This window comes from Symsagittifera roscoffensis, chromosome 7 (genome assembly GCF_963678635.1).
Source record: "Symsagittifera roscoffensis chromosome 7, txSymRosc1.1, whole genome shotgun sequence".
Classification (NCBI taxonomy): Eukaryota; Metazoa; Xenacoelomorpha; order Acoela; family Convolutidae; genus Symsagittifera; species Symsagittifera roscoffensis.
The window spans coordinates 47,049,129-47,068,270 of NC_087068.1; the positions used below are offsets into that span (position 1 = coordinate 47,049,129).

At 32.9% G+C, this 19,142-nt stretch overlaps 1 protein-coding gene across 1 annotated transcript in view; it reads right to left on the reverse strand.

Moving 5' to 3' along the window:
* LOC134851796 (testis-specific gene 10 protein-like) overlaps positions 1 to 4,780 on the reverse strand; it is a 58,303-nt gene extending 53,523 nt beyond the window's left edge. The window contains exon 1 of the mRNA XM_063868028.1: positions 4,205 to 4,780. Coding sequence (XP_063724098.1) covers positions 4,205 to 4,237 — 33 coding nt within the window. The 5' untranslated portion in view covers positions 4,238 to 4,780. The remainder of the gene's footprint in view (positions 1 to 4,204) is intronic.
* Between the last annotated feature and the right edge of the window lie 14,362 nt (positions 4,781 to 19,142).

The following is a 19,142-nucleotide window of genomic DNA, read 5'->3' on the forward strand; positions in this document are numbered from 1 at the left end:
CTTTTGGGATCACATTAGTGCAAAAAAGAACAAACATAGCCGGTTACTGTGCAAGTAGCACAGAAAGTTCCGACCACAGTCTTACAAAATACAGTTTTTTTTCAAATTGGTGTCGTTTTTTTCTGCATGTTCTGATAAAAACAACCTGAACAAAAAATCGAAGTTAGGTTATAATAAAATAGGTCAATTGAAAAACAATTTCTGAAGACAAATGCCTAGAAAAACAAAAATAAATTAAGAAATTTTTTTGTAGAATTTTTTGAATTTTCAAGTTTTTGATTCCCAAAATTGCTCTAAGAACTCGAAAACTACGTTTAATTGAGTAAAACTAAGTTTTCACGGCTTAAATTAAGCGTAAAGAAGCTGTTGTAAGCCTACACTGTCACGTTATCAGCTCGAAATTAGACCAAAAATCAAAATGTCATTCGAATCACGACTGATAGGGCTCTAATATGATATATCACTCGGCCCATTCCGATAATGGTTTGAGGTACCTGATTTTGTGTGGAAAAAAAAAGAGAAAAAAAATTTAAAAAAAAACACCTGAATACTAAGTTCCTCCCCATTTTCAATGATCGGATCAAAAACTTGGGAAGTTTAAGTTAAACGGTTAGCGCACACAAATTGCAACAACTGATTTCAGAGTTAACATCATAAAAAATGAAAGCTAAGAAAACTGCAGTAGCATTTTTTAATAGAGCTCGAGATTTGCCGTGCAGCTTAGACCAAGTCAGCGAGGAACCGATTGAAACATCTATTTGCCAATTGAATCGAGTTATTTCTAGGCAGTTAGACATACTATGTTCAGTGATGAAACTAACTTAAGAAGAACAAGACTAGTCGTATCAAGGCGAAACCCTGAATGTTCCGACTGCATTTTAAGGTTTATGGAGCAGTAATAACATTAAAAAATTCATTGAAATAAAACAAAATCAAAAAAAAATTTTTTTCTAAAATTTGAAGATTTTTATAAAAATTATCCCCCCACACGCCATACAAAGTACAAAAGAATAGATTTCGCTCCTTGTAACAAACCAATTATGGCACAAAAGCTTCTTTTAACCAATTTGGAACGATTTCTAAGGCGGATTGACTCTCCGCTTACGCGTTAATAGCGCGAAATATATCGCGCGTTAATTGTCCCAAATTGGCCAAATTGGCCATCTTTAAACCCCCGTAACTTTACGAAAAATGATCACAGGTAAAATATCTTTTCAAATTTGAGCTCAGGACAACAATACCTTTCGAATGATTAAAAAAGTTCCGTCAAAAATGGCTGGTTAAAAAGTCGAAATTTGTCTGAAGAAAAAAAAACCCATCCCGAGCACAAATATTCCGTCACTTTCGTATCGAAAGTCGGAACAAAAATGCTTAGTTTACAAACACTGAGAACTGGTAAAAACGGGCAGAAAATGCTGAAGTTTTGGATATTCAGAGAAGCAAAGTGTGTTATAGGTGCAAAAATGCAAAATACTTAGCATCCAAATGTTGGTCCAAGTTAGCGAGTATTGAGCGCCCAGCATTAGACCTCCAATGAATTATTTCAAATAGTTTGATTAAAAACACAAAGATAGGAATTGGGTAAATGATTTGCAGGAAACGATATTTGACAGACGCATCTTTTCTGTGATATTAGAAAAAATCATTCAATATTTCACCTAAACAGATAAAATTGGTGTAAGACAAACTGCGTGCTGAATTTGCAGTATGGTGAAAAAATAAAATGTCTTGCAAAATTAAGCAAAAATTTGAATGATCTTGTTAAAAAACATAACCAATTGAGTCCAAGTTTTAAAACAGAATGAAATTAAAAGCTTATTAGAAAACTAATACAGATTTAAAATCTGATCAATATAAGGAAACGATTCACTGAACGATTGTTCCCATATTTTAGGGAGTTAAGAAAACTTGGCATCAGTTGCAAAACTTTCCCAAACAGGAGCTTAGATTGCTTTTAGAAAAAAAACATGTATTCAGTTTTTTTTTTCATTGAATCAGTGCGGAAAAAGCTTTAAAACGCTGAGAGAGAAAAATTGATCTGCAAAAAAAAACAAACGTAAACTTAAGAGTTCAATTGAGCAAGTTAATGAATTATTGAACAAAGCTAAAGTTTGCAAAAAAGGTGTTCGATAGAACCCGATTATCAATTTATCAAACTATAAGTCTGGCTAGCATTCGGCTCCTGATTATTTTGCAGCGAAAACACTGGATAGATAGAAATTCAGGGGGGAAAATCTGCAGACAGACAACAATAGATCAAATGATTTGGGCAATATTTGCATATAGTGAAATCAGAGCTAAGTAAGTTAACCAGGGTTTTTGAGCAAGAACGAAGAATCTCTGCTTTAATTCTCACATTAATATATTACGCAACACTATATTAATGACATTCTTGACTTTTGTACAATAGTTTGAAAAAAATATATTTTGAAAGTGTCCAGTTCCAGATAAAGTCAAGTTCCAGAGAATTGAATTCTCTTTTTGGTTCAATACAAAATGGCTTTAACATGGCGAGATCAGATCACAATCATCCTACTTAACAATCTCCCCCCCCCCCTTTCAAGAAAGGGGGGAGATTCAAGAAGGGGGGGGGGGAGATTGTTAAGTAGATCCCAATCATCAAATTCTGGTGAGTCTAAAAAGAGTCTAAGTTTCTAGGGAAAACTTGGCAGCAACCAAAGAAATTTCGTCACGCTTTTTGAAACTTGAAATGGTACATTTAAATATGAAGTCGTTTCTCCAAAAAAAATCCGCCGCGTTACAAACATTATCGTTGCTTTTTGATACGAGTAACATTCAAATATGAACCTAAAAAGGAAAAATGGTCACGTAGGTGCAACTTTAAGCACTTTTTGTACTCATTTCACAAAACTAGTGCTTTGAGACCGTTTTAATTAAGTCCTATTTACGTTTCCTCTTCGGAAATCAATTAAGCCTGTCAAGTTTTTAATCAAAATGTTGATTATTTGATGAACAAATAAGTATGCCTGAACAATGTACATATGAATGTGTTTGTAAGATATTGGAACAAAAGCAGGTCTGAAATCCTTAACATTTATAAAGTAAATGAGCTAAAATAATTCATCAAAAAAGATGGATCATTTTAGTTCGAATTGAGAATTGAAGAAATTCACTTATTAGGTTCACAATTAGGTTCCAGCTTTAAACTTTTCAATCTTAATTGAATTAGCGATGGAATATTTCTCCTTAACTGAATTAGATTTAAATAAACTCGCGATCGTATTCGTTTTTTAATGCAACCCATCAGACAAAATTTATCTATTTTTATCGGAATCGACACAAGGGGTTCCGGTTGGATCGGAAAATCCAACGACTCTCCCTAAAAGCTTTCAAACTCCAAGATGCCTAACGGGAAAGCCTCCCGGGAAAATTTCAAAAGAACGCCATTGGACTCGATTTTGCAACGGCAACTTTTAACGGAATTGGTTTTTAATTGTAGCTAGCAATCAAAATAAACTCCACCCCCATCCCCATTTGCTATAATTTGCTACCTTTGCTAGGTACTAAAAACGGCCTCAAATCTGAAATGTCTAATGGCAATCTACCAAATTTCCGAAAAATAGCAAATATGTTAATGTCATTGATTAAGCAGGATTGGAAAAAGATTGTTTGAATTATTTTAGGGGGTAAACAGTTAACTAGATTCGGCCTTTCATTCTTCTGTTTTATGGCTATTTCTGCTATTTATTTTGATCAATTAGGCGCTGGTTTTGACATAGGGGCATTACTTCTTTTTATAAAATAGAGTTTGATCTTAGAAAGCATTCTTTATTGCAATCATAAATCTGCCTGCAAAATTATTTGTTCAATTCGTACACATAAACTGTTTGATCAATACCAACTGAATTTTACATGAATGAATTCAAAGCTGATATACAATTTTTTAGGCAAAAACAGGCAAAATCCGCGAAGTCGATGAATGCAGAGCTTTTAATACATGAAAAAAAATGTTTTTTTTTTCAAGAATAACTCAAAGTAATGCTGCTGTAGAATAAAATGCTTTTCAAAAAAATACCAAGCTTGTTAACATTTAAAATTTTTAAAACCAAAAATTAGTTATAAAACATACATAATCATGTATCGAAGGAGATAAAATGCCCGTTTGACAGAAGAAATAAGCATATCTCCTATTTATCGGTTAGGGTAAAGCAGTTTGGTCTTATTGACTTTCAATTAAACTTGCCTTTTTTGATCGATATTTTATATCTGAAGCCATTTCGTAATCTGATAGATAAACGGAATTGAAGTACTGAAGTTTACAGCCAAGTTGGTAATTTGATGATAATTTGGCGTTGTGGGATAACTTATTAATGTCAACTAATCAGTGGTATCAAATATCAATTTATACCAGGCAAAGCTTGCGGGGGTGTTTTGAGGAGTAAGGGTTCAAATATAGGCGTTGAAACACCAGTACGATACAAAATGAATGATGACAGCCACCAACAACTAAGACTCTGATTTTTTTGTAACAATTGTATTTTCAACGCACCGAACGAGCTTTCTTTTCAGATCGAAAAAAGTCAAAAATGCGCTAGAACAGACAATTGAAACTTCAAATCTAGCTTGTAATATGATTCACATGTAAAAGATACGAACACTTAGAAAGTAAGACTTGCTAAAACTTTTCTACGATGGTACGTTTTTGTGACTATTCTACGTGAATTTAAGAAATGCTTTTTATTAATCAGCTTTTTGTAACATGGTTTGAAAAAAACCAGCGTGAAACATCGTTTCACGTTTAAAAAACGCATTGAGCGTATAATCGTATAAGTACATTTTTTGACTGCCAAAATCACGCACGATTAAAAATTACACACAAAGCAGCAGAAATTAAAAACGTGCTCTGATAGATGTTAAGCAAAAAACAAGTTAAAATACTATTTAATTTTAGCTAGATATAACTATTAAATATTTTCAACTAATAAATCAAAACACCAAAAAATGGTCAGATTTGATGCCAGTCCAGAAAGTTGTTTTCAGTTTAACAATAAGTATTCGAAAAAGTGATTCGCATGCTTTGAAGCGTCATTGCAAACAGAATGGACAAATAAGTAAAAGCCAAAAAAACTCATATTTTCCTGATGAAAAACACTGAATACTAACTCAGCGATACAAAAACCTGAGAAGTATTTTGCCTGGAGGCTGAAACAATAGTATTTTACCAATTTGAAGAAAAACTGATGTTTTAGGGAGAAAAAGCAGATCAAAACATGATTTCAGGAATAAATGGAACAAATGAGTCATACTCGTTCCTTTTTTGTCGCTAACAAAGGAAGTCCATATTCAAAATCGGACTTGAATTATGCGCTTTTTACAGGTGTTTTGTCTAAATGTGGAAAGAAGCTTTAGCGGCAATCAAAGGATTCAATGAAGGCTTATATTATCCGCAAGCTGAGCTGTAGCTTGCGAAATATAGAACATAGTTTTCAACTCAGTATCGTAAAAATTAAGTAATTCAGGTAATTAGATGCATTCTTTGTTTCCCGAACAGTTTAACGCACTCTGAGTCTAATGACTTGAAAAAATCCTGTTGAACTGTTCTTATAAAAATAAGAAAGATAGCTGACTCAAAACGCATTCGCCCAGAATTTTCCGATAGACAAAATAAAGTTGATCGGATATTTTGAAAATTTTTTCCAATTTTTGAGTAAAAGCTGCTACTAATACCGATAGAATCATGTACTCGTCAATTTAGGGCCATTTTATTGAAATATTCAAAAAGATTGAACATTAAAATTTTCCAGGTTGACACAAAGTGTTATTTGTTGTTGCTGAAGCCAATGTTTTCCAATGGCTTTGAACAACAGTGGCACATCGGTTGATTTTCTGCACAACTTCTGTTATGTGATGCATACTAACTGCATCCAGTTTCAAGCATTAATATTCGATTATATTACGATTTTATTACCAATTTTACTAAAATTGAGAAACAATCAATTTAAATCAATTAATAATCGATTATAATCTCTCTTTTTAAAACCAAATTATAAATAACTATAATCCATTATAATCGATTATAATCGATCATTTATTCTTCTATTTTTCAAGAAAATTATAATTGATTATAATTGATTATAATCCATTATTTTTATCCAAATTTCTAGTTCATTTAGTTTCTAGTTTTGCCCAAAACTCCATTATAATCAATTATAATTGATTATAATCCCTTTTGTTTGTCCATTTTGTCTTCAATGTTGCATCTAAATGGCTTATATTTTTTGCTCTTTGTAGACGTTGGTACCTATGAAAAATTATTTTAAAAGTTTTCCAATTAATTCAATTTTGTAAGTTTTTTTTTTATTTTTTTTCCCCATTAGAGTTGTTTTGTGATGCATATTTTAAGCTTTTTTGAACACAAAACATCAACAAATTAATTTAGTTTCATGATTGATTCGGAAGATTTATTTTTCATCTACCGCGGGAACCTTTCCACTCATATGAAAGGATCTCTATGAAACTTTTGTTTCGTGGTAAAGCATTGTTTTCAGATGACCCAAAGTGTTCAAGAGATCTCTCTTTTAGAGATTTTTTTATTGACATAAAAATAATAACCCATAAGATATAATTCGAATATAGTTTTGAATTGTCAAAATTTTGGCAAAATAAGAAAATATAATCGATTAAAATCGATTATAATTGATTTTAAAGGTTTTTTGTAAGAACTATATTCAATTATAATCGATTATAAGAGATTATGATCTCTTGGAAAATATCACGATTATAATCAATTATAAATCTTTTAAACACCTATTTTTGGTAATTATAATCAAGTATAATTGACACAAAATCATCACAATAATCCGTTATAATCGATTACTTACGCCTAAACTTGGTTGCGGGTAATAAAAAACCGATGTGCGGCTAATAAAAAACCGATGTGCGGCTTTAAATTAAAACCAATCGTGATCCGGAGTGATTCTCATTGTCTTGTTTTTTTTGTTAGCTTACACCAATTTTAGCAAAAAGAAAGCAGACCCTTAGCATAATCGTAGGGCGTACATTTTGTGAATCGTCAGATCGTGTATTCGATCCCATGACATGACAATGATAGCATGTGAAGACGAGCTTTCGAGCTAGAGAAAATGCCTCTAGCTTCAGGTCTACCAAAGCTTGGCCAATATCGGCTGCAATAGTGTGGTACCACCTGAAAGTTCTTGACGCAAAAAGAAACAGCCTGGAATCGCAAAAAAAGAGCTTCACTCAACAAAATAACACAGTCTGGAAGATGGGGAGATATTTCAAATGGACCATCCTCGACAGGACTGGTAAGGCCCCTGATAGCTCCTCTGCGATTCGCAGGAACAACAAAAAAGTAATTCTTCTCATTTCAAAACAGTTCAAAAAAGTCTTACAATTTTATAAGAGAAACAAAAAATGCAAGAAAAAAAAACAGATATCCTAGACGTTTCCTTATTGCAATGATAATTTGTCGGAGCATGATTGTTATATAACAACTAATTTCTTACAAATGTGCAGAACTTAACTTCCCAGCAATTCATTAACGTCATTTTGGTAGCGTGAAAATTTCAGCGAGGAATAAACTTCATTAGGGCAGGAAATATGAAACTCTAAAACTCGATTTAAGAAATTAAACCAAACCTGTAGCAACAAATTAAATTCGATCGCCGGATGCAACCAAAGGATGCATTGTAAATGTCTACTGAACTTTCTGTTAACTACAAAAAACTGGATGGCAGGAAATTGAATTGCCAGGAAACATGAGGAGTTCACGGGAAGTATAAAATTTCATTGCGTCATCGTACTCCATAACTAGCATGTCGGCAACTCAACGCAATCGACAACGCAGATTGACCCATGTACAAAAAAGGGGTGTGACGTTATCATCCAGTACCATATAAAGAGTCTGGAGAAAAATGCTTGTAGTACAATTTTCATACAATTTATTTGCAACACATTCAAAACTATTCTTGTCTATTTGACGACCTTGGAGTTTTCTGGTAACCAAAAAAAGAAATTTAAAAATTGGATGAAAATAATGGTCATTAAATTTTCATTGAAGAACTTTCAAAACTCATTTGAGGACGTTTTTTAGGTAATTTTAAAGGAATTTCATTCTTTTTTGTGTATTGAAAGCTTTTTGATTGACAAAAAGACTATTGTTTTTCGTCGAAAAAAATGTATCAGACAATTTTCATGAATAAAAATTTGATAAGCAATTTCCATGAAAAAAACAATAAAAAAATTGCAAACTAAATAAGGAAAATCAGGACCAGCAACATTTAGAAAAAGTTATTGTTTGACCCTAGGCAGTATTTTTTGATTTTGTATTTCAAATATTTCAAATTCAACGTATTATTAATATATAGACCAGCCGAAGTAAAAACCAATTGACAAAAACAGCCGAGAATTTTATAAATAAAAAAAGTTGATTATAGTTGTAAAAAAACTTGTTAAAGTAGCGAATGACGCATAAGATTCATTTCGATGACAAACCTTCAACTGGTTTTTTGTTCCGACTTTCGAAGAAAGTGAGGAATATATAGGCTCGGAGTGGCTTTTTATTCAGGCCATTTTTACAAAAAAACTGGTCCCTCAGGGGATCGATCTCTTGATCTGCATGGGCCGAGCCGGGTTTGCAAACACAATTGTAACCTGCCACAAATCAATCTATACTGCTCTTCTTATAATTTACACGCGTGGCGAATTATTCAGCTTTCAGAAATTGCTCCAATTTGTTTGAGGCAGAAAATTGGTTTGATAGTTCTATACACGACTCAAAATATAACACTTAACTTTTAATATGATCAGCCTAAAATTCGTAGATTTTCCAATAATAAATTTACTAAAAACGATTTGACTCCAATTAATTGGCAGTCGGAACATTCAGGGTTTTGCCCAGATACGAGCAGTCTTGTATACTATGTGACTCCATTTGCTGCTGGCTGATGAACTCAGCGCACTTTCGGCTGGTTCATTCTCGCTCAAAAAAATTTGCACCGGTATGTCATACTCCAAAAGCGCTTTTTGAGCACTGCTTGTTTTTTGAGTTTCTAACTTTTGAAGAAAGTGTTCGATGTTTTTTTCCCAGACAGCTTTCTACCAATTTTTTTTAAATATTAGACAAAAAATATCAATTTCACAAAATTTTATCAATTTTGTCATATTAGATTAGATTACAAAGGTTTGAATAAACAATTTGGCAAATTGAATAATCGGATCTCTTTAACTATATCCCCCCTGGGGTATCTAGTAACGAATATCCCCCCATAATGAAATAAATCAACGGTTAAGCAAATGAGAATTTTATAGCTATTAACGAATATCATCCTTTTTGCAAATGAGGGAATATAGTTAAAGAGATCCAGATAATCAATAACGTCTATACTGCTAACGCGCGGTTGTTTCCTACTATAGCAGTTCAATTTTTGAAAAACTAACAGTTTCAAGTTTTTTGAACCACCTCAAGTATCTTTTCGACGAAGATTTGTTTTTTAAAGTGCTGCGAAGTGTTGCGTTTGAAGAATTTCCAATCCGGAATAAAAGTTGCAAATTGACAAAACTAGTATCCTGAGAGCACGGTTAGTTTCAAAACGCAAAATTTTATTAGAAGTTTCCAGTTCATTTTATAATTGAAAATTATCTTTAAAAAGTGTGTAATGCGATTCATGGATTCACGAGTAGATTTATTCATTTTATTCAGGTTGTTAGCTACATACATCAACCTGAACAAATTGTGAAATCTTTCCAGTTTGCAGAGGCGTTTTCTTTTTTCAAAACTAAGACCATTCGTGTTTTATGAATTAACAATTATTAAAATGAAATTCATGTATTGACAGGCTAAAAATCAATTATCAAAAAGATACGGGTTTTCCCCATAAATGACACTTTGGTCAAATTAATATGTAAATAAAATTCAGTTCTCGGATTCAGTTCTGTTTGACTTTGAATTCAAGAATTAATCATTCTTAATCATAATCATATTCATGAACCAGTTAAGATGTCCTCAAGTTTATCTCTTGACTAAATTACAATTGAATCAAGCATTTGAACTAAATGGGAGTAGAGGTCAGCGTCAACACTGTTTTTTTTCTCCATATTTTAGCAAAAAAGAGGGAACAAAAATATCTTTCTTTCAACTGATTGATTGAGCGGGCTTTTGGGTTTTTGTTCATTCACCCACCCAAAAACGCTGCAAGAAATTTATAAAGGCTGCAAGTATAACAAACATTATAGAAGTTTTTAAATTTTTCGTATGTAATTATGGTTTCTTACGTAATTTACAAGAATTTTTATAGTGAACTGCAAAAATGTCCAACTTTTTTTCTGCAAATACTTCTGAATATTTTTGAGTGTTTCAACTCTATCAGGTCGATTGACGTAATTTACTTATTAATGTACAGGAAATTATAATCTACAATCTCCGTCGAAATCGTTTTTTAAACGATGTTAAACTAAAATTGGTTGTCACATGGTGTGCAGGAAATTGTCTTCTTTAATCTCTTTAATCTAGTTTTCTTTTAATTTAAAACTAAGTTAAATCGGATGCGATTTGATATATATATATATATATATATATATATATATATTATCTAATCGCCACTGAAAAAGTTTTAAATTGAGAGGTTAAATCAAGTAAGTCTATTTTAAAATTGAAAGAATACCTTATCTGACCGAGTGAGCCGGCTTTTTTTTCGCGGGGATCTCCTTAAGAAAAATTTTAAAGTAGCTCAGCCAGAAATTACTGTGTTAGAATAACACCAACCCGGGTCGAGTTCCGCGACTTATGTTGCGACCAAAATATATCTTGCCTGAGATTTGAGTGGGGCAGAGTAGCAACATGGGTCGCGCAAAGTCGCAATATAGCTAAAATTGGGCCTCGCAAAGTCAAAACATACCAATTTAGTCAAATTTACCAAATGGGTTCAAAAATTTTTAAAATGCTTGCTCAGAATCTCAACACGAGTCGCTTAAAAACACAAATGAAATCGCTCAACTTAATTTTTAAACATTTTTTTTGCTGTTTCAATTCAATTTTTGTAAACCAAATGGACAATGTTCTTACTTTGCGCTCAACTTTAAAAAGCCTCTCGTCCTCTGATTTTCTATCACAAAAGTTCAACTTCCCAAGTTTGAAAGTCGAAAAGCTAAGTATACTGCGTCGAATCTGGCTCTGTTCAGAATATTAATTTTTTTTAAAAAGTACCAAACTTTACGTTAGGAAAATCAGTCATTGTGCTTTTTTGGTTTTAATCAAAAACTAACCAAACGTTTTTGGCTGCTAGAGCTATAATGAAATATCTAGTGCGATCATAACCTGAAAATCTTTTTTAGAAACAGTTCTTACGAAACCACATCAGTTCAATTTTGCAAAATTGCAAAATGTTTTTCTAAAAGGTCACAAATTGAAGTTCTCAAACTTTCGATCCAACAAAACTGCCATTTGATTGAGTAGTTCTCAAATGCCCACTTCAGAAATACATCAAATTAGAGAGTGATTTTTAAAAGCTTTTTCAGGTTTATCTCAGACAGAATTAAATTAGTTCTATTTATCGCTTGGGTTGAATTGAATTCATCGTTTTATTTTGATAATTAACATCCATTTGAACGCTTTAGTGTTTTGCTTCAATGGTTTTAAGTTCAGTCCTATTTTTAACTGACGGCTCATCAATTCGTTTTGTAGCTTGTAGATATTTTGGATGAACTGAAAAATTCAGGCCAAAACAAAAAATAAGCAACTTAGTTTGTTTTGCAACATGATCATCGGCGAAGAAAACATTCATTTAATACGGGCCATTTAAAACGGGTCAGTTTTGACTAATCTGGAAGTTTTTTTACCTTGTGCAGCTTAATATTTCCTCCTTAGATCTCAACAAGACTGCTCATATATCAAGGCGAAGCATTGATTGTTCTTACTGCCCTTTACAGCTGAAGAAAAAGTTTTTGCTCATAAAATGGAACAAGACTGCTCGTATCAGGGCGAAGCCCTGAATGTTCCGACTGCTTTTTAAGGTTTATGGAGCAGTAAAAACATAAAGATGTTATTATGGAGCAGTAAAAAATTCAATGAAATAAAACAAAATCAAAAAAAATTTTTTTCTAAAACTTGAAATTTTTTTATGAAAATCATCCCCCCACACGACATACAAAGTACAAAAGGATAGATTTAGCTCCTTGTAACAAATCAATTATGGCACATAAGCTTCTTTTAACCAATTTGAACGATTTCTAAGGCGGATTAACTCTCCGTTACGCGTTAATAGCGCGAAATATATCGCCCGTTAATTGTCCCAAATTGGCCAAAATGGCAATCTTTAAACCCCCATAACTTTACAAAAAATGATCTTAGGTAAAAAGTCGAAATTTGTCTAAAGAAAAAAAAACCCATCCCGAGCACAAATATTCCGTCACTTTCGTATCGAAAGTCGGAACAAAAAGGCTCCCACACGCTATGAAAAATATGAAAGGATGTTTTCAGTGTTTTTTATCATATGCATAAGATCAAACTCCTGGCTTTAATTTAATTAAAATGTTACATTTTGTCGCTTAGGTGTGATATAAGAACGCATCATATTGCTCTTTAATTCTTCTAATAGGCCATATTATCAATTTATAAACCCCCAAAAATTCATAAAAAAAGTCAAGTTAGTTAAAGTGTCAAAAGTTAGTCAAATTTTACATAAAAAGTCGACAAAAAACTATTGCTTGCAAAATAGAGCTTCAATTTCAGTTTTAAAATGAATTTTGTTTTTTTAAAAAAATTGCCAGTTAAACAATAAATTACTCTCGGATCTAATTTTCCCAAACGGGTTGGCTTATGCGTAAGCAAGAGTACAAGTATGATAATTGTGTACAACTATGATGGTACAAGTGGTCCTAAGCAAATAAAATAAAAAATAAGTCGCGTCATTTTTCTGAAACTCTCAATAACGAAAGAAAACAACAGCAAACTCCTCTTTCAAAAATTTTGGCCCCTTTTTGACACAAATAACGATATGGAAAGAAGTACACAAACCAATATCAAAGCAATAGTTCAATTGGTTATTAAACTGTTTATAACTTTTTGATGAAATTGATAAAAATTGATGGGAATTGTTTTATAAAATATTCTGGTAAAAGATCCCTTTCAAGAAATTCTATGGGCTAATCGATAAAAAAATATATTCTAATCGATTGCCCATTATACGTTGAAAGTTGAGAAAAGTGGAAAGTGGAAACGCAACGCCCTAATTTTACTCCTGGTTTGTCGTTTTAATTGTTTTGAAACTGATTTCAAAGCATCTGTTTTTGTGAGCTTGAGCAAAGCAAATTATAAAAACAGCACAATTTTTAGAATCGAAAAATGCCTAGAGAAAAACACCGAAAAATGTGTTGTTGTTTTTTAGTGTGATAATAGGAATAATTTTTGTTAAACCCAAATTCCTCATTCGTCTACTTAATTAGCAGACAACAATTTTTATTACCGGTACAGCAACAAACAAATCTGATGAAACAACTCAAACGCTGTAACAAAATTTGTGTCACCAAATGCAAATAGAAAGAAGATTGCTCGTATCATGGCAGAACCCTCAATATTCCTACTGCCCTTTAACTTTTATCGGATAGTTTTTGGTAACTTAACATTGGTAAATCTATTGGTATTAGGCTGATAATATCATAAGTCAAGTGTTACAATTTGAGTCGTGTATAGAGTTAATAAAACCAATTAGCTGCCTCATTGCAATTTTGTGGTCCGGTAAAATAAAACAAGCAGTTTGAGGCGTACCTATGGCAGGTTACTATAGTGGTGAGCACACCCGGCTGGCCCTATTCAGATCCCGAAGAACCAGAATTTTGTTTAAAAAAAGTGGTCTGAACAAACAAAATACCCCGAACATATATATTCCTCACTTTCTTCGAATTTCGGAAGAAAAAAGAAATTTACAATGAGATAATTAACAGAATTGGGGAAAAAGAGTATAACAAGAGAAACACGGACATGCCTAAACGGTAACGGTTGTTACGTTCGCTATAAATTGTGCTACGGAGCGAGTATTCTCGGCAACCATCTAAACACTATTCTGTTCATTCAGGCTGTGGTTGTTAGGTTTGGTTACACAAAACTTGCTCGTGAAACTTTTCTCGGGATCTTCGACCAAATCAAGTTTTTTTTAAAGTTAAAGTTTTTTTTATTATAAGAGTTGGCAAAACAATAGAATTGGAGAACCATCATAAGTTTTTAGAAGCTGTTTCGCGATATTGGTTCCGTTTTGACTCTACATTTAGAAACTAAAGGATATAATTTGAATTTTGGTATAAATACTAGTTTGCCTCAAATTACAGTCCAGCTTTCATTTTCTTTCATTTGAAAGCTGGACCAGGTCACTACAGTCAATTTTTTCATGTTATTACTGCTCCATAAAACTTAAAGGCAGTCGGAACATTCAGGGCTTTGCCCTGATACGAGCAGTTTTGTTCTCTTTACGATTCAAATTTTAATACTTGATCTTTCGGCGTTGTCAGAAAATGGCGTTTTTGAAAAATGATAAAGGCTTCATTTTTGGCTTTTTTTTGAGGAAAATCAAAAGATAATGAATTTTTAATGAAGTAAAAATCTATCAGCCAGAGAATTCATGCCGTAAAACAGTCATTCGGCAATTAAATTGTTTTCGCAATTAAATTTAGCTTTTTATATCATTTACTTTGACTGCCTAACTAAAAAATACCAAAATAATTAATCATCACTAGATAAAACTTTTGAAAATTTCAAAAAAGAAATGAAAGCCAAACTATTTATATCAATAGACTCGATGGCGCAAAATGATCATTTTGAAGTGTCTTAATCTATCTGAATTTATTCATTGTTCCTCTATAAGTAGTTTCTAAATAGTTAAGTTTACAAACTAATTAAATTAAGTCATCGAAGCCCATTGATATTCTTATTTCATTCTCTTAAGGGAGGTAAAATAATGAAAGGGATCCTTGAATTTATCTTAAAATTTTTTTGAAAACGTTTTTTGTTCCGACCATTGAAAATGGGTAAGAACTTTGTATTCTGGTCTGTTTTTTTTTATTCACTTTTATAGTTTCACGCATAATGTACAGCAAATAATCATCAAAAAGTGTCAAATGATATATCATATTAAAGCTTTTAGCCCTTTCAGTCGTGATTCAAACGACATCAAATAGTTTTGAAAATTTTTTCTCAGTGGTGAGAAACTGAGCGAATAAGTGAGCAATCAGTCTTATAATAGCTTATTTATGCCTTAATTAAGCTGTGAAAAAACTTAGTTTTACTCGAGTAAAGTTAGTTTTTAGAGTTTGTTTTCGCCATTCTAGGTTTGAAGTTTTTCAAAAAAGATAGTAGTTTTAAATTCAATAAACTTTTAAATTCAAAAAATGTTTTCCAACTTGCTTATTTTATTATGACTGTCGAGAGTGCCTAATTTGTTTTTTTTGAAAAAAAATTGTCTCATAGTTTTAAGACTGGTTGGAACATTCTATGCCTTTTGTACAGTCACCTTTCACAGTCACGCTACACTTGTTTTTACTGGTTTTTAGCTGTTTCAAATAATTTTAAGAAAAAATATTGCTATATTTTTGAAATATGCCTCAAATCCACCGTGAGGTTAAAAAAATGTGTTCGTTTTGCAACTACTTACACTCTGTTTTGGGTTCAATTTTGAATGGTTTCTGAGCCGGGTTGCTTCGATGCATTTGTTACGCATTGGAAACCGAGCCTTTAGGAAATAAAAATTGGTGGGAAATGGCAACACGCAAACCCCTAAGTTTCACGAAGAGAAAATTTTTAATTTAAATTTTATTTAATATAATTGAGATCAAAATCCTAAAAAGTTTAACACGTTTAAACAAAACTGCTCGTATGAAGGCAAACCCTTGAATTTTCCATCTGCCCATTAACTGGTAGTAAATTGATTTTGATAAATGAAACATCCACAAACTAAAATTTTTATACAGATAAAATCAATTTTTAAGTTTTAAATTTTGAGTAGTGTATGAAATTATTCATACCAATTAGCTTGCATTGTTCAATTTGGAACGATTAGTAGAACGGGATAGTTCTCCACGTGCATTACACTTGTAAATGAAAATATCAAAAAGCAGGTTAGCTAAAATGGTGTCAAGTTAGTATACTGGTGTGCAATTAGCTACAATGGTGTCAAATTAGTATTTTGGTGTGCGAACACGACGGGGCTCACGAAGATCCAGGGATTGCTCCCCCGAGAAAAAAGTTTTAAAAAAAGGTCTGAACAAAAAAACCAACCCTGGCATCTCTTTTGCTCACTTTCTTTGAAAGTCGGAACAATAATGAAGCCCTCCAAGCAAAAACATCAGTCACTTCCTTGAATAAATTGAACTTGTTTCAAGATTATTTTTTGCATCTTGCGTTGTTTGGTTATTTGGATAGATTAATTTTTTTGTAGTACATTTTTGATAGAGGTCTTAATGAAAATGAAGGGTTTGTCGTACTCGGAATTTTTTTAAACATCATTTGAAACGTAGTGACAATTTTAGCTGAAATAAACTGAATGTTTCTCTGTGATTTTTCGAAAAACTATGGGGCTTCGTATATAATAAATTAGGCCAATTTGGAATAATGAGCTCTAGATATCTTTAGTGAATGAGCGGCGATTTAATCCTGCTCAGAAATCTTTCCTATTCGTATCGAGGCACGCTATTTGGTTTCACTTTTGCTTTGCTGGATGCTAAATACTTTTCAATTTTACCTTTCTATCTTAAATGGCGTGTGGAGTGAAGATTTTTAAGGTTTAAGTGTTTTTTTTATCAATTTCTTTAAGAAATTTCATTGCTGCTTTTTCTTTTTTCAAAGGCTGCTTCACAGATAGATGTTAAATGACCGTCCGGATTTTTCTATAGAATTCCAACTGAAAACAAACTTTACATTATTTTTGGCTGGGTATGAAAGATTAGCAAAGGGGTTCAAATATCTGGATCAATTTCTAGATGAACTTCGCGTCGTGCAGAAATAATGAGCTCAGTGTATCATTTTGCAAAATTAGTATCAAATTCCAAAAATGTCAAATTTGTAATCTCGCATTTTAAACCTATGAGTTCGTGCCAGTTTTTGCCATTCTGAGTTATCACCAAATCATTCAATCAAAATTTTCAAGCCCATGCCCAAAGTTTCCAGGAGAACTGAGATTTTCTCTCCAAGTCTCAACGGCTGAAATGTAAAATGTAGAACAACAAAAAACAGTTGAGACCATATCGTAACACCGTTCAAATTTGTTGTTCCAAGTTTTGATACGAAAGTAACGGAATATTTGTTCTCTGGGTGGGCTGTTTTTTCTGACAAATTTCGACTTTTTAACTAGCCATTTTTGACGGAATTTTTTTTAAATACCATTCAAAAGTTATTGTTCTCCTGAGCTTAAATTTGAAAAGATATTCCACCTGTGATTATTTTTCGTAAAATTATGGGGGTTTAAAGATTGCCGTGTTGGCCAATTCGGGACAATTAACGCGCGATATATTTCGCGCTATCAAAGCGTAAGCGCAGATTTAATCGGTCTTAGAAATTGTTCCAAATTGGTTGAAAGAAGCTTATTTACTATAGTTGAAATGTTACAAGGAGCGAAATCTATTCTTTTGTAGTTTATATGGCGTGTGGGGGATGAATATGATAGAAAAAAAAATCAAATTTTAGAAGAAAAAAAAAGTTCATTTTTTTTTCATTTAATTTGTTAATGATATTTAGGTTATTACTGCTCCATAAATCTTAAAAAGCAGTCGGAACAATCTTAAAAGGCAGTCGGCTTCGCCCTGATACGAGCAGTCTGTTCTATTTTAGAAACCAATGGTTGAGATCAAACTGTATGAGGACTTGGAACCTGTCTGGAAGGCCAAATGATCACTCTTGCTAAATGATGAACATCACTTGTCGGAGAGAAGAATTAAAATTTAATACATTAATTACTTTGAAGCATTCATAGTTCATACAGTTTTATAAAACTACGACAAAAAATACTCAGCTGGTTATATCTAAACTTTGCTAAATCACAAATATATACGATAGCACTAATTTTTAGTTTCAAGTTTTTCGATTTGGCTTGTATAGCACATTTTTGCCATAAGTTTTTCAGTGTTATTTCATCTTCAAGTCTAGTTTAGATTGAGTTTGATAGTTTTGCGTCTCAAACTCTGGTTTCAGTTCTGAAGATATGAAATTGTATTTTTTTCACAATCTTCCACTCGGCAATTCGTTCTTTCAAGTATGAGTTATTGAACGAGAACAAATAGGGATTCAGCACAAAGTTTATCCCATAAAGCGTTTCGGTCAGCAAGTACAGGTTGAACAAAAACGTGACTGAAAGAGAATCCGCAAAGATATGATTGATGAGATGCGAGATCGAATTTGGCAGCGAAACGGCCAGAAAGACGAAGCACACGAAGAAGAAAATTGTAGTCACATAGTGCTTTTGTTGTTGAAGGGTGAGTGCTTTTCTGGCGCGGCGTTGAAATCGTTTTGATCCCATGCCTTTTCGGGTTCTAGGCGAGTATAGCTCGATGTTTGCGTTGTCGGCCGGGACATCATCGTTGAAGCGAACCACAGTCATGTTTGTCAGTTTTCGCTTAGGTTCCGAATGATTACTTTTATCACTCTTTTGGCTATCATCGCTTCCCATTTGTTGGAATTGGTTTTGAAAGTCGTCTTGGTTCGCAAATGGACTTTTGTTCATTTCAACAGAAACGAAGTTGGAATTGTGACTGTACTTCGCAACGCTTTCCGAGGGTCCGCTGCTGACGCTTTGGTTTCGCCGACAACATGCCATAAAAGGAAGTGCGATTGGACTCCAAAAAGTGCGGGAAAATTGATTCGCTATCAGTTTGTAAACTACAAACATAGCAACTGCGGCAATTGTAACCAAGGAAAACTTGGCGTATATCCAGAAAATGGAATAGTACTCGGCGAATGAGGATTTTCCCATCGGGTCAGCCACGCAAATTCCAAAATCAACAGCAGCCATCGTTCCGCTGACCAGGAAAAGTATAATCAGGTATGTTCTAACTAATCTGGGTTTGAAAACATCTTTGTAAGTTCCAGGATACTTCACAGCCATAAATCGGTTCATAGCGATTAGGAGAACAAGGAACAGAGACGCGAAAGTGAGGAATGTCGGGGGGACTTTGGAAATAATACA